Source organism: Megalobrama amblycephala, linkage group LG16 (genome assembly GCF_018812025.1).
Source record: "Megalobrama amblycephala isolate DHTTF-2021 linkage group LG16, ASM1881202v1, whole genome shotgun sequence".
In the NCBI taxonomy this organism is placed as follows: Eukaryota; Metazoa; Chordata; class Actinopteri; order Cypriniformes; family Xenocyprididae; genus Megalobrama; species Megalobrama amblycephala.
The window spans coordinates 41766900-41783858 of NC_063059.1; the positions used below are offsets into that span (position 1 = coordinate 41766900).

Genomic DNA, 16959 nt, shown 5'->3' on the forward strand with positions numbered 1-16959 from the left:
CTACGTATATGCATTGAAATATGGTTTATGCAGGTGTGGATTGTATATACAGGCAGGTAGGGAAGAGCCTGATAGGACAGAAGCCCTCCAGGAACTGAGTTTGACACCCCTGCATTACATGGTGACTTGTAGTTTGCTCAGCAGGATACTATTAATGAGATGATGTGAGACCAAAAAACATGGTTAAAACAAGCCTAATTTTAGGTTATTTTGTTTTTCATTGTTCTTTAGGTTTGAGGAAAAGAGCTCACACCCAGAGTTCAGCTGTGTGTCTTTGAAGAGTGACAAATCTATGGCGTCACCAAGGAATTTTAAGAGTGGAGACCAACGGCCTGATCTCAGGTACTCAGAATAACATTTTTTATTTTAATAATATTTTTATATTTGATTACTTTATTAAATGTTTGTATTATTTCACTAGTATAGACCTACCTGGAAAAAAAATGTTTCTAACCTCTTGGAAGTAGTAGTTGACATCCAAATGACAAAATATTTATTTATTTATTTATTTTTGTGGTGAGGTTAGTAAAAACTTAAAGGTGATAGAGAGGATTTTTTTTGTCGACTGAGAAACCAAAGACTGTTACTGAGTTTTTGAAATGAGCACATGCGTAAGAACAACCCCCCTCCTTCACAGCTCATTTCAAGAGAACGCCTCCCAAAACTCGTAAACACTCGTATTGGAACACAAGTGTTTACCACCGGCATTCGCTGTGTCGTGTTAGTGGATTCATTATGTCGGACTCACCGCAGGTAACTCATAATCTGCAGTTGTTTCTCCTGTCTCCTGACAAAAACATTGTATGCGGCACCTGTAGAGTGTGGAAAGTTACTGGAGCGCGCAGCTGCACACGTCTCTCACAAGGAACGTAATGGCAGTGATTGACAAGCCAGAGGGCCAATCGTTTACGCAATGATCGCGTAAACGATTGGCTGAAGTTTTTAAGGCCCTACCTCGTGCACAGATGATGTATATTAATATTATTACTTTCAGTGCACCTAATAAATAGTATTTTATCAGTTAGTAAAGACAGTTTCAAGTAATATTGCAAAAATGTATAAAACAAAACATCCTCTTTAGCACCTTTAATGTTGAGCCTGGAGTCCATGTCCACACTGTGAAAAACTATATTTATTTCCTTTTATTTAAATACTGATTATTGCTACAGATTTCTACTATAGTAAATTTACGTATATGCATTGAAATATGGTTTATGCAGGTGTGGATTGTATATACAGGCAGGTAGGGAAGAGCCTTAACAAAATATTCATCTGTTTGAAAACATAGATCCATACAATAAACTGCCAATAATTTAGCATGTTAATGGCATGTAAACTGTGCAGGACAGAAGCCCTCCAGGAACTGAGCTTGACACCCCTGCATTACATGGTGACTTATAGTTTGCTCAGTAGGATACTATTAATGAGATGATGTGAAACCAAAAAACATGGTTAAAACAAGCCTAATTTTAGGTTATTTTGTTTTTCATTGTTCTTTAGGATTGAGGAAAAGAGCTCACACCCAGAGTTCAGCTGTGTGTCTATGAAAAGTGACAAATCTATGGCTTCACCAAGGAATTTTAAGAGTGGAGACCAACGGCCTGATCTCAGGTACTCAGAATAACAATTACATAAAAGATGTGCTTATAGTATTAGATTTTTGTTTAGGAATATAAGGAAGATTTTAGAGTTGGGGTTCTCGAGCTCGGACTCCAGTCCAATTTTTAATGGACTTGCATTTGTCATGGATTCAGATGCATTTTTACTCAGATTTTGCCTTGGACTCGAGCCTTCGGGACTCAAAAAATATTTCAGATTTCAACCAAGTCCACTGCTGTCTGTGAAATTTGCTCGGGACAGATGATGGAAATGTCACTGGCCCGACTGTGTCAGTATCGCATCTTCATGAAAATCTATTATATGCATGTTTTTAATTTTTGTTAGATTAAACATTCAAGTGATTTTAAATTGTTAAAGTGCAATAAGACATGAAAGAGAACTGAATTCGGTACTTGCACGCTGATGCTTTATTACTTTATGAGTTGCTTCAATGGTTCCTATCATAAAGAATGAACAAATCTAAAGGATTAAACTGAATCTGTTCTCTGTTGCAGTTCAGTCCAGCAGAAGAGCTCAAACCCAGAGTCCAGCTGTGTGTCAATGAAGAGTAACAGATCTATGGATTCGTCAGAAAATTGTCGGAGCAGAAACACACGGCGTAAACTTGGGTACTCGGAATAACAATTCTGTAAAAGATGTGCTTATAGTATTCGATTTTTGTAATAGAATATAGGGAAGGTTTTAGAGTTGGGGTACTCAAGCTCAGACTTGAGTCCAATTTTTAATGGACTTGCACTTGTCATGGACTTTGACTTGTCATGCATTTTGGGACTCAAAAATATTTCGGAGTATAACCGAGTCTAGGACTGTCTTTGAAATTCACTCGGGACAGATGATGGAAATGTCACTGGCCCAGTTTCGGGGGAGCGAGAAAATAAGGAGGGATATTTAGAAGAACCCATGGCATTCCTCACCACTTATGGTGGTACCGCTCCAGTTCCCGAGGTAGAGCAATCTGACCTGTCCATACAGCATCATCTATGCTGAGCCATGCGTCAATAAAGTTGCTGTTTTGTTTCCCCAATATTCAGATCCTCGCAGTCCTCACTGCACTTAAATTCATACACAATATTACTCCCCTGATGTTTAGGAATCCGGTTCTTTTGATGGGCGAAACGTTGTCTCGGTGTAGTCCTTGATTTAAAATACAGGTCTTAAAGTGACAACAGCCTAATATACCCAACCTGCTGCTGTCTGTCATTATTGTTAATCACACAACAACAGACAAAGAGAAAATCACTTACTGCTCTTGACTTAATAACTTGGTAGCTTTAATAAGAATCAATTCATATTTAATGTTCACAATGTTCACAGTTCACATATTTATTGTTCACAAACAATATTTGTTTTTGTTTTTTTGTTTTTTTTGTGGTGGGGTTAGCAAAAACTTAATTTTGAGCCTGGCGTCCATGTCCACACTGTGAAAAACAATATTTCCTTTTCTTTTATTTAAATACTGATTATTGCTACAGCTTTATACTATAGTAAATTTACGTATATGCATTGAAATATGGTTCATGCAGATGTGGATTGTATATACAGGCAGGTCGGGAAGAGCCTTAACAAAATATTCATCTGTTTGAAAACATACACTCACCTAAAGGATTATTAGAAACACCTGTTCAATTTCTCATTAATGCAATTATCTAATCAATCAATCACATGGCAGTTGCTTCAATGCATTTAGAGGTGTGGTCCTGGTCAAGACAATCTCCTGAACTCCAAACTGAATGTCAGAATGGAAAAGAAAGGTGATTTAAGCAATTTTGAGCGTGGCATGGTTGTTGGTGCCAGACGGGCCGGTCTGAGTATTTCACAATCTGTTCAGTTACTGGGATTTTCACGCACAACCATTTCTAGGGTTTACAAAGAATGGTGTGAAAAGGGAAAAACATCCAGTATGTGGCAGTCCTGTGGGCGAAAATGCCTTGTTGATGCTAGAGGTCAGAGGAGAATGGGCCGACTGATTCAAGCTGATAGAAGAGCAACTTTGACTAAAATAACCACTCGTTACAACCAAGGTATGCAGTAAAGCATTTGTGAAGCCACAACATGCACAACCTTGAGGCGGATGGGCTACAACAGCAGAAGACCCCACCGGGTACCACTCATCTCCACTACAAATAGGAAAAAGAGGCTACAATTTGCATGAGCTCACCAAAATTGGACAGTTGAAGACTGGAAAAATGTTGCCTGGTCTGATGAGTCTCGATTTCTGTTGAGACATTCAGAGTAGAGTCAGAATTTGGCGTAAACAGAATGAGAACATGGATCCATCATGCCTTGTTACCACTGTGGTGGTGGTGTAATGGTGGTGGTGTAACTAAAATGGCCCCCACAGTCACCAGATCTCAACCCAATAAAGCATCTTTGGGATGTGGTGGAACGGGAGCTTCGTGCCCTGGATGTGCATCCCACAAATCTCCATCAGCTGCAAGATGCTATCCTATCAATATGGGCCAACATTTCTAAACAATGCTTTCAGCACCTTGTTGAATCAATGCCACGTAGAATTAAGGCAGTTTTGAAGGCGAAAGGGGGTCAAACACAGTATTAGTATGGTGTTCCTAATAATCCTTTAGGTGAGTGTAGATCCATACAATAAACTGCCAATAATTTAGCGTGTTAACTATAAATGCATAAAAAATGGCTCAGCTGACAAAACATCTTTCCAAAAACTCCATAAAACAGTTAAAAGTAAGTTGGATCTCTGAATTTTATACACACTGCATGCTATTGTAAGGACTCTAGGTCTGTCCCTCACCACCTCGTTCACATCTGCATAACATTCAATATGGCATCTACCCTGACCAATGCCCAAAGCCAATCACCTGTCATAAAAAAACCTAAACAAAATACACAGACGAAAATGTAGAGAGAACAGATCTGTTTTTTCAGATGATTACATCTGGTTACTGGTTCAATTGATATTGATGGACAGTCAAGTCCTGCTCTATGGTTTTTCACATTAGAAAAGTTGTTTCACTAAGAAATATGTCACAATTCGCCAGGAGTTTGATTGACAAGCGATCTGACCAATCAGAATGCAGAATCCGCCATTTTGTTCGACAAAGCAGTCAGAAGTTAGAAGATTAACCTCGGTGGAGTTAAACTTGAAAAATTTTGTATATTGACGTCTTTCCACCTTTGAAACAACATTCCTTCTCATGTTCATTCATGTTTATTTGATGCTATAAATGGACTAGTAGGAAGAGTTGATCGGGTTACGAGCCTCTTGAGCTGAGGCGCTACAGCAATCTATCACGACCATGGTCACGACACATTAAAGAGCCACAAAACGGTTTTTATTGTTTGAATTTCTTAAAACACGATACAGTTGGAAAGCTGGGACTTTGTTTAATATCGTAAGTAACCTGCTTTGTCTTGTCTGTCGACGTGTTGTCAGTGTCCTCTTTGCTCCGTGATGTATTTTTCACTGTGTGGCGTGACAGCGCCACGGCTTGTCGGACAAAGCAACAGTAGCTAAGGGTGGCGGGTCTTTGCGAAGGGTCAATTCAGAAGTCAAGTTGGCCATAACTTCCAGGGGTGTCAAACTCTACATGGAATATTATAAACACTTGGGCTGGTGTTTTGGAGATGGTTAGAGCTAAACTCTGCAGGACAGAAGCCCTCCAGGAACTGAGTTTGACACCCCTGCATTACATGGTATTATTAATAGATGATGTGAAACATGGTTAAAACAAGCCTAATTTTAGGTTATTTTGTTTTTCATTATTCTTTAGGTTTGAGGAGAGCTCAAAACCCGAGCCACGAACGTTTAAGAGTGGAGACAAACGGCCTAATCCCAGGTATATAATTTCTGAATTTCAGTATATAATTTTTTTGAAAAAAATCAATTTATCTATCAGTCAGTCAGTCTAATACTAGCAATTACATCATGTAAATGTAAGCTGAGAGTTGTTCCACCTTTATTTAATAGAGTAGGTGTGAAATTGAATGGATTTTTCAAACAGATTCAGCCCACATCCACATGAAACAAGAGCTTTCCCTATCCAATCTTTTTATCCCTTATTCTAAGAAAAAATTCCATAAACATGGCATTGCCTCAATATCTGCATTCACACAAAACTACTGAAACCGGCTCAAAACGATGTAGTATACATGAGTCAGACCAATATGTGACGCTGTAATTCTGCCTCAGAGGTACAGTAAAAACTTATGGAATTCCAAGTCTGTCAAAATTAAAAAAAAAAAAAAAAAAAAAAATATATATATATATATATATATATATATATATATATATATATATATATATAAAGTTACATAAAGAAATATACAATTTAATGTAAAAAAGCAAAAGTAAATAAATAATATTTACATTTACATATTTTACATAAATAATAAATACATATACATAGAAAAGCAAAAACAAAAATGTACTTCCTTTTGTATACATTTTTTTTTTTTTTTCTTTCCACATTTTTTTATTTATTTATTTCCATATGGCCAAAATCTTTTATCACGGGTTAAGTAATATCACCCTAACTGTACATGGATAGGCTACTCTTTATTCCGGACATGACCGTAGATCATCATCTGGTCTGGATTTGTAAAATGTCCTGCACTGTCAAACATGAACAGATCATCAACAGATCTGATAACAGGAACTCAATGCAAGCATATTGATCAATGCATTTGAAACGAGACCACAAATTCACGTCACATTCATATTTCCTCCTTGCATGCACAACATGTGACAAACGTTTAAAATACTATGCGTATTTCAAAGATTCAAAAACGCTTAATGTGGCTTAGTGTACTAAGACAGTGACATTAACAGACCAAACTCACTAAACATCATAATAATAAAGTATACTATGTACAAAAAAGCATTTAATAACACTTAAAGCCTTTTCATCCCAGTATCAACGTTAGACTAGACAATGAGAGATGATACCAATATCATTAAACTATAACTGTGACTAAATCAACACATGCAATATCGTTGACGAAAAAAGACGAGACTGACTAAAAACTTTATCATAATCACTCTTTTGAAATCGCTTTTTGTTTTTGTTGAATAAAGGAGACACAGCGTTACAGACTGCTTTTACAAGCGTTCATGCTTACGGTTGCCAGATTTCCAGAATTTAAACCCCCAACCAGAGCTTTTCTGTTAAAAGAACACGTTTTACTTAATCTTTGCAATCTGGCAACTGCTCTCTCTACACTACGAAAGAAGCGCAGATGATCTGAAAACACAAACAAGCTGGAGTTCAGCGATATTCATTTGAGATTTTCTACTTAAAGTGTCATTCAGTCAGTCTATATTGCACTGCTCATTTGCTGACTAAATCTGCGACCAAAGTGTAGGCTGATATCCAGCATTGGCTCTCAAACTGAAGTATGCAAACAAAATGCTTTGCTATTCATTTAATTCTACTTCACCTCAAAATGATATTAAAATTGATCAAGTATTTCTAGCAGGAAAAATGCCGTAAATACACAACATTCAGTCAAATTACCTAATCTTTCACGGTCAAAACTGACTGCATCCACACTAGCCAGCAAGTCGTTCTCGAAAATAAAAGTGGCGATTTAGCACTTTTACCAGCTTGAAGAATAAATGGCGTATAGACACAGACTGCTTAGAGATTTAAGATTAAAACTCTTGAATACAAAAACGTACCCTTCAGTAAGTTTAGTGGTGATGTTCAATCTAATTTTTATATTATTACAAAAATGAAAAAGTTTGATGCATGTAAATCTGTTGGAGACCTCCAAATAAAATGAGGAACCTTTAAAATAGCATAATAGGGGCATATTAAAGCAAAAGTATTACAACGCTCACTTGTCTTTCCTAAGAGGTGTCCAGTAAAAGTGCACAACATATGTAATTTTGTTTTTTTATCTTTAGTTTTCAAACCAGTTCAGTACAGCAGAAGAGATCAAAACCAGAGTCCAGCTCTGAGCCACCACAGAGTGAAGACACACAGCCTGATCTCAGGTACATTATTTTATAAGTTATGCTTATGGTATTTGATTTTTATGAAATTGTTATTAATATACAGCATAGCTGTGTAATGATTTGAACCAAAAAATTTGAAGTTCAGATCCTGCCATTTGCAGTCTATTAATCATTAACATTGTGCCCTTGTGCAGCACTCTATGTATTGTATTGTTAATAAATTCACACACTATAAAAGCTGTTGGTATTTATAATGTTCTTATCTTATTCGCAGTCAAGACTTGTGTAGGAACTAGCACATTTTATTCCTCCAGTAGTCTCCTTCCATTTTGCACACGCATTTCAACACACTTTTTGTGTTGTTGTTTAATTTTAGGTGCTGCCATGCACATCACACATCACTCAAACACATGATTAATAATTGAAACATTTCAGAAACTTAATGATGTTCTGTGTCCCATAATTCAGCAAACAAATCATTAATTTTGTAATTTTTGGCTATTTACTTCACTAACTTGTTTAATAATCTGCTATGTTAATCTTACAGCCATGCCTGTAAACCTGCTGACGTCCTCAACACATTGAGATCAAATCTGAGGAAGAAGTTTGAGTGTTTGTCTGAGGGAACAGCACAGAAGGGAAACCCAACACTCCTGAATGAGATCTACACAGAGCTCTACATCACAGAGAGTGAAAGTGGAGAGATCAATAATGAGCATGAGGTGAGACAGATTGAGACACAGTCCAGGAGAGCAGAAACAGAGGACACACCGATCAAATGCAGTGACATCTTTAGACCTTTACCTGGACAAGACAAACCCATCAGAACTGTGCTGACAAAGGGAGTCGCTGGCATTGGAAAAACAGTCTCTGTGCAGAAGTTCATCCTGGACTGGGCTGAAGGGAAAGAGAATCAGGACATCCAGCTCATATTTCCACTTCCTTTCAGAGAGCTCAACTTGATGAAGGACAAAACACTCAGCCTTTCAGATTTTCTTCATGTCTTTTTCCCTGAAACAAAAGAAATGGAAATATCCAGTGGCAAATATAAAGTGTTGTTCATCTTTGATGGTCTGGATGAGTGTCGTCTGTCTCTGGATTTTCAGAGCGATGTGAGGTTGTGTGATGTGACTGAATCAGCCTCAGTGGATGTGCTGCTGAAGAACCTCATTGCGGGGAATCTGCTTCCCTCTGCTCTCATCTGGATCACCTCCAGACCAGCAGCAGCTGATCTCATCCCCTCTAAGTGTGTCCATCGAGTGACAGAGGTACGAGGCTTCAGTGAGCCACAGAAGGAGGAATACTTCAGGAAGCGAATCAGTGATCAGAGACTGGCCGACAGGATCATCTCACACCTGAAGTCATCAAGGAGCCTCTTTATTATGTGTCAAATCCCAGTGTTCTGCTGGATCTCAGCCACTGTTCTAGAGAAGATGTTGAGTGAAGCAGAGAGAGGAGAGATTCCCAAGACTCTCACTCAAATGTACACACACTTCCTGCTCATTCAGACCAACATCAAACATGAGAAGGACTATGAGAAGAAAGTGAAAGATGAAGAAATGATAGTCAAACTGGGAAAACTGGCTTATCAGCAGCTTGTGAAAGGAAACCTGATCTTCTATGAGGAAGACCTGAGAGAGTGTGGCATTGATGTGACAGAAGCATCAGTGTACTCAGGATTGTGCACTCAGATCTTCAGAGAGGAGTTGGGCTTGTATCAGGGGAAAGTCTTCTGCTTTGTTCATCTGAGCATTCAGGAACATCTAGCAGCTCTATATGTGCATCTCTCCTTTATAAACAAGAACATCAATGTGTTTGACCAGATTACCCAACCAACTAATGGAGACAAAGTTTCACTATCTGATCTCCATCAGAGAGCTGTGAATGAAGCTTTAGACAGTAAAAATGGGCATCTGGACCTTTTCCTTCGTTTCCTTCTTGGTCTGTCAGTGGAGTCTAATCAGAGTCTCTTACAAGAACTAATGAAACAAAGAGGAAACAGTTCTTACAACAATGAGAAAACAGTTGACTATATTAAAGAAAAGATCAGTGAGAATCCCTCTCCAGATAAATACATCAATCTGTTTCACTGTCTGAATGAACTGGGTGATGTTTCACTAGTGAGCGAAGCTCAACCTCGCATGAGACAGGGAGGATTACGTAATCTAAAACTCTCCTCATCTCAGTGGTCAGCTTTAGTTTTTGTGTTGATGACCTCAGACGAGGCAATGGATGAGTTTAACCTGAGGAGCTTAATCGGAGCAGAACATGATGAGTAAGTAACACTGAGTACAGTTGTTAGTGTAAAACATCATTTTAAATCACGGGGCAAAAATTGCCCCAAACTTCACATGTTTTATTAGAGTGCTGGCCTGAAGACGTCTAAATGCCAATATTCAGTCACAGTCATAGTGCCACCTGCAGGCAAAAAGAAATGACATAGAGATCTCATAGAGATTTAACCAGATCATTCTCATATTTGGTTTGTGTAATCTTAAGGCCATAGCGATGTTAAATTGCAAAGATCTTGAACTTTTGCTGAAGGGCATGTCCGTGGCGGCCTGACAAAATCTGATGGTTCACCATGAAAGAAAAAGCTGTTGTAACTCAGGCATAAAGTATCCGATCTGCTCCAAACTTCACATTTGATAATAGTCCTGTCCTGAAGACATCTACATGGCAGTCTTCAGTTATAGTTAGAGTGCCACCTGCTGGCAGCAGGAAGTGTGGTGCATCAAAATGACTTTGCCATATTTCTTCTCTATTTATCTGCTGAAATGAATATCGCCCACTAGAGCTGTCAAAATGCCTGAAAAGCTAAATTCGAAATTATTTCTGAAATATTTGCAAAATTCGAATTATATTCAAAATCTAAAGGCAATACTTAATATCAGAGGGGGGAAAAAGTACTGATATGCCCACAAGAGAGTGCAAGTGAGCGCAATAAGCAAATATACATCAAATCAAGCATTGCATCTTTTATTGTAATTAAATGACATTCACTTTTTTTTTTTTTTTTTCAAACAACTGCTTTTAAATAAAATGTCAATGTGTATGCAAGGTAACAAAAAAGTGCATAAAAACTGTGTAAGTACATCAGTAACCTGAGAAAACACGCTTTAACAGACAGTGTAATGTTTGTACTACATGAACACAAAATAGCAACCTGCCATTCAGAAACAATCCGCTCACTACACATCTACATATTGCTCAGCAAAACACTAGATGGTGTGTTTTTTTGTTTGTTTTGTTTTTTTGGACAATGTTTCCAGCTGATGAAAACATGCGCTCAACTCTGGGGCGTATTTCCCGAAAGGATCAATAGTCAGCTATGGTCATAAGTCCCATTGAACTCTATTGGTAATGACGGAACTTGTGACCATAGTTCGCTTTGGGAAACGCACCCCTTACCGATGTGCCAGTTATGGTCAAGTATGTCTTTGCCAGCTGTGCAATATGTGGAAACATACCACATGGTTTTTGCCACCAACTGAGAGGGTTTTCGTCAGCGGGTAGCGTAGCTTCTTGTTCATATATCCATCTCATCCTCTAAAGGCCTGATGCCTTCTTCAGCTCTGCTTAGGGTCTGACTGCATACGCCGTCAAACTGGTTGCCCTTGGCAGCACACTCACTTTTTGACTCCTCCAATTATATTTATCACAGTAATGCACCCCGCACCGCACTGTACTGGATAACCTAACAATAAACAAGTTGCATCAGTTACGTCATCATGGCTTGCACTCATCTTGACACAGCAAAAATTTGCATGCATGGGCTTTACATTCGAATGTGCTTTTTTTTTTCTTTTTTTTTAATTCGATGAATATTCAAAATTCTAAAAAAAATTTGACAGCCCTATTGCCCACTGTTCACTGCTTGCAGCTTTAATTATATAATTATAATTAAATAATAAATAATGATTATTAGTATTAATAATTAACTTGTTTATTTTATATTTCCAAATAGTGATGGATATGTCACCCGGAAAGCAGAAAATACAGCAGATGATGTTCTTCAAAAGCTGGTGCCTGTGGTTACAGCAACTAGATCAGCTGAGTAAGTAACACTGAGAACAATCATCACTGTTAACCCTCTGGAGTCTGAGGCTGATTTAGGGTTTTTCAGTTGCTTATAAAGATATTAATTACAACATTCTAATTGCACTGTATTCAGCAGAAACTAGGCTACAATATTATGTGAGCAAGAAGTATGTACATGTTTGTAAGTTTGAGAGAATTACGTATATATGTGTTTTTTGAAAAAACTAAAAGAAAGAAAAAAACTTTCCAGTCAGTGATCCCAGTATCATATTCATGCAGTCCAATGTGTGCCAATATCTGGTGACTATGGTTCTCAAATCTGTGAGATAAAAGGAAAACAAATAAAATAAAAACCCTCTGTGAGCATGCTGATACAGGATCATATCAGCTATTGTATTAACGTTAATGTAATGTTCTCTCTTAACAGAAAACATGATTTTTGTGATCTCATGCATGCACATATGTATATTGTTAATAAATTTTGTATAGGCCTATATTTTAAATTACAGTACCAGTCAAAAGATTTGACATATTACTATTTATAATGTTTTTTGAAAAAAGTCTCATGCTCATCAAGCCTGTATTTATTTGATCAAAAATACAGAAAAAATGGCAATATGATTACAATTTTAAATAATGGTTGTCTATTTTTATACTTTAAAATATAATTTATTTCTGTGATACAAAGCTTTCATCATTCCTTGCGAACTAAAGCTTCTTTGATGTGGCACTATAGGCTATTTTACAGTAAACTCTTCATAATCTGTTCAAAACAGGCCAACAGAAATATTGTCTAAACATTCATATTGCTATGACATTTTATGTATCTTATTTTTTATATTATATAGCCTATAATTGTTAATGTGTAGTTCAATATGTTGCTAACACATTTTATTTCAGTATTTATTACATATTTCAGTTGATTTCAAAAAAATTTAGGAAAAGCCAATAATCATTCACACAGAGACAGAACATGCAGGATTCATATTTAAACAGTGATTTTGTGGCTTAACCCATTTGTGCCCAAATTTTTCTAAATGGTTTCATGCATATAGTTGTGTTTATATTGTCCCATGTGAACATGTTCTGCTTGTGTTTTCCCCAGGTTTTTTTTTTTTCTCAAAAATTTTATTTAGTTGCCGGTGGGCAAATATGTTGTAAGCATCCTTTCATTGTCAAATTTGAATAGGAGGAGAACATTTGGCATCTAACTCAAAATAACTGCTTTTAACAGATCAATCTGTATTCATGTAGCGATGTACAGTTATTAATCAATTTATGGATGAAATATGAATATCATAATTCAGAAAGCTTTATGACGTTCATATATCGACCCAACGGGGAATTAACCATATATGGTGAATTAATTACAACGAATTATAATCAATCACATATATGATTAGTTCTGGTTTAATAATTATGTGGAAAACTATCAGTTCGTCCACCGAAACGGAAAATTATCCACAGATTATCACGACAGAAATGTTATTCTCGGGCCGGGAGACTAACTTTCTATCATAGCCTCCAAATATAGAGCAAGGATATTAGAATCAGAACGTTAAAGTGACTCGGTTGTTGCTAAAATGAGCAAGTGAACAAAAAAGCATGGATATAATGAGTTTAATATACGAAACGGGTAATACACAGGTTATACGGCTAAATGGACACAAGTAAATACAAATACATACAAAGTAGAAGGAGAGGCAGAAACGAAAGAGATGATCAAAGCAGGTCAAATTGCAACAGTTCACCTTTAAGAGCCAGCAAGGAAACTCAGTATTTAAAATCGTAAAAACGTTATACTTGCATAGGTTAGTCAGGGTGCTTGGAGTTTCGGAGCGCTCGGTTTGATAGTTGCTTCTTCTTCCGGAGGTTGTTTCGGCGAAGTTTCAAACGAAGGTTTAACTGTTGTAATATGACCAGAAAATAAAGAAGAGAGTCCGTCTTGACGGCAGGAACTCGTGCAGAAAACTTGTGCCACCAAAAGACGCGTGTCATGGTGTTTTAAAGACAACAGACCAGAACGCCTTCTTGATAACGTCCTCCAATGCTAGCGTTGCAATTTGGCGGGTTTCCACATTCCTTTGTCCTGTCTCCCGAATAAATTTATGGTATGTTGAATCAGTGCATTTTCTTCATAGTGTTATTAAACATTGAACGATGCATTTGACAGAAATGTAACGTACATCAGTGAATAGCTCGGATTCACAGCTTTACGGAGAAATCAAACTCGACAGGTGTCTCTCGTCATATAAAGAAGATACCCTTTACACTCTATTACTACAGTTTCACATGAAAACTAACCTACTACAGTCAATTCTACAATTCTACACTAGTAACACATACATGCAGCGAGCACTACAATGGCAGATACATTCATATTTGTAGGTATAATGTTTGTGCATACAGTCTCTATGTAGGGGAGCCGTGTGTGTGTGTGTGTCTGTGGGTGTGTGCGTGTATTTTCCTTTTATGACCGTTTGGAATTTGGACCTGGTCCCTAGAAACCCGATCCGTGGTGTTGCACCCCTTTGAAGTCGCGGACGAGAGGTTAGGGGACTTATCGAAACAGTCATAAAAAGAGTCTCGTGATCCATTAGTGTCTGCCGGGCCGGAATCGATGTAAGATTTACAAACCAAAGTTCTGTGAATTGAGGCTTAAACACAGTTTATGGTGGGACCTGCTCATCCTTGAGACTGTGCAGACCCTACATTCATAAACACATTTATTATGTATAGAAGTCGAAGAACATTCAATACAAACCCAAAAAAGCTGCATCTAGCTTATAATCTCTTGAATATGAAAACACAAAAAATCCTTTTTGTTTTAAAGTGGCGGAACACAGTGCAGAACAAAGTGCAGCCCATTAAGTTGCAACAGGGCATTGTGAATCAAAAAGTTAAAGGAAAATAAATAAATAAAAATAAATAGAATGAAGAAAATTTTACATCTTATATGTGACCCTGGACCACAAGACCAACAATACATTGTATGGGTCAAATTATAGATTTTTCTTTTATGCCAAAAAGTATCCTTTGAAAAATGTCTTCAATATAGGGCTGGACGATATGGCCAAAATTTATATCACGATATAATTCTTAATTTCGGTCGATACAATATAATTCCGATATCGATATGAACTATATAATAGTCTCAGATAAACTGCCAAGAATGGCCACAACGGATGTCTGTACCTACAAACGTCTGAAAAATGAATTTGCCAAATCTATGAAATCTCTTCCTATAAAACTATATAATATTTTAGAAATAAAAACAGTACAAATAAATTTGTTCAGCTTTTATTTGTATTTAGCCTTCATACAAACATAAAAATAAACATAAGACTCACTCACTTTAGTAATATTAATATCTTTAACATTAAACTATAACGTAGGCTGATTTTATTATTCTTAAAGGGTCATGAAACTTTTTTTGAGATGTAAACAGATATGTATAGGCTGCACATCATTGAAAACACTAAAGGTACTCATTAATGTCATTCATAAGTGAAAAATAGTTATTTTTGCATTTTTCATAGAGATTTCTGTCTTCCTGTTAGAAAAGCTGAGTTGGAGCAACATCACAAAATCTGACGTAATCGCGTACTTTCGGCCCAAGTATGGGCATGGTCGAAAATGCTGACGTAGACCGTTTCGAGCGAATCTCGACATATATATTCATGACATAAAGCTCATTTAATCCAATCACTGCGCTGTAGTATGCATAAGATTATAATTGCAGTATTATGCATGAGGAAGCATCACTTCTCTCTGAAGTGGACTGTTTTGCTGTAATCCAGCCAAATGGAAAATATGTGCACATGAGATCACATTACAGCGGAGAATTCAAATGTCATAAAAGTGCTGTTCATTCACCTCTGCCTGCTCTAGCTGAGTTCAAATACGCAAGCCGTAGGCTGTTTACCTCAGCACAGCACGTGTGTTGTTTGTATTTTGCTCACGATGCGGTCAGAACTGGAGTTTGAATACGAACACATGAAAAATACAATTGTTTTTATGATATACAGGCGGAGCGCGCATATGCTCGGTTATATTATGCGATGAGTTTAGTAACACTAGCCACGTGACACATAGCTCATACAGAATAAAGTATCCGTGTTTAAAGTTTTTATTTCACACATTCTCCTGCACCAAACATTAACCAGCACGGTGTAGTTATGCACACATATTTTCATCAAGTTGTGGAAGCTTGTTCCGTCGCATTTGCATCAGGTGTAACGTTACTCATTTTGTAAAACTTGCCGCGTTCACGTTTGATCTTAGCGTACAACTGTTGAGCACTGGCTGGTGGCTGCATGTCTCTGTGGTGTACGTCATCACGCAAATAGCCAATCGCGTTCTGCTCTTTCTAACGGCTGCGCCTGAAGTCAGTGACGCTGTAATGTATATATCGAAATACCGAAAATGTGTTTCAAAATCATATCACCGTTATCGAAAAAAATTATATTGCGATATATATTGATATTGAATTATTGTCCAGCCCTACTTCAATATAAGTCTTCAAAATGCCTACTTGCACTGGACATTCTGGTTTCGGCTACAGTCACATCCTCATATAATTTATGAAACACCTGCGATTCTTCATCTACCTTACGACTTGACTTGGACTCATGAACGAGTGACTCGAGACTTGTCTTGGACTTGAAGACTGAGACTCATGAAAAACACGTCATTTTGGTGTAACAATGTCCACTGAAGGCGAGTTGAATTAAGAACGCATGCAGAGCTTTTAACCTGTTAACCAGCACTGGCACGCCGACGCACCAAAGCTTCTTTGTTTAAATTAGCTCAAATTTACTGTTAGATTTAATAAAATTACCTTGACAAACTATACATCATTAAAAAGATCCAAGACTCGAGCTTCAATTTTTAATCTTTATTTTACTCTCAACATCGTATAGTGACCGTTATTTGTTAATATGCGTCGGGAGTTATGAATATGAGAAACGGAGTCGTTACCTTTTCATTGAAATATGAGCGTCAGCTTCAGCCATTGAGAAAAAAACCCTGTACGATCATCAAGAAAAAACTCCACAAAATAACATCCCTCGGGGCTTTTAGCTTAACCCTCTGGAGTCTGAGGCTGATTTGGGGCCTGGAGAAGTTTTGACATGCCCTGACATTTGTGCTTTTTTCAGTTGTTCATAAACATATTAATGACACAAGTGTCATTACACTGTATTCAGCACAAACTAGGCTACCATAATATGTGAGGAACATGTGTGTACATGTTTGTGTTTTTGAAGGAATAACGTTTATGCGTGGTTACTGAAAAAACAAAAAACTTAAGTCACTGATATAAGGCCAATAAAAGTATATTAAATCTGTGTTCACAAGACTTTTGGGTA

The 16959-nt window shown here is 37.3% G+C and overlaps 1 protein-coding gene across 9 annotated transcripts in view; it reads left to right on the forward strand.

The window, feature by feature from the left end:
• Positions 1–16959, forward strand: part of LOC125249756 (NACHT, LRR and PYD domains-containing protein 12-like) — a 95715-nt gene that overhangs the window by 62018 nt on the left and 16738 nt on the right. For 5 of the 9 annotated variants that reach the window (XM_048162129.1, XM_048162132.1, XM_048162128.1 and 2 more), the window contains 7 exons: positions 232–342; positions 1501–1611; positions 2115–2228; positions 5364–5429; positions 7499–7588; positions 8097–9824; positions 11517–11606. The exons of 1 other annotated variant lie outside the window; for it this stretch is intronic. In XM_048162129.1, coding sequence (XP_048018086.1) covers positions 232–342; positions 1501–1611; positions 2115–2228; positions 5364–5429; positions 7499–7588; positions 8097–9824; positions 11517–11606 — 2310 coding nt within the window. Of the gene's footprint in view, positions 1–102; positions 122–231; positions 343–1500; positions 1612–2114; positions 2229–5363; positions 5430–7498; positions 7589–8096; positions 9825–11516; positions 11607–16959 lie in introns of those variants that run through there. 3 more of the 9 variants (XM_048162136.1, XM_048162130.1, XM_048162134.1) reach the window with 3 other exon arrangements.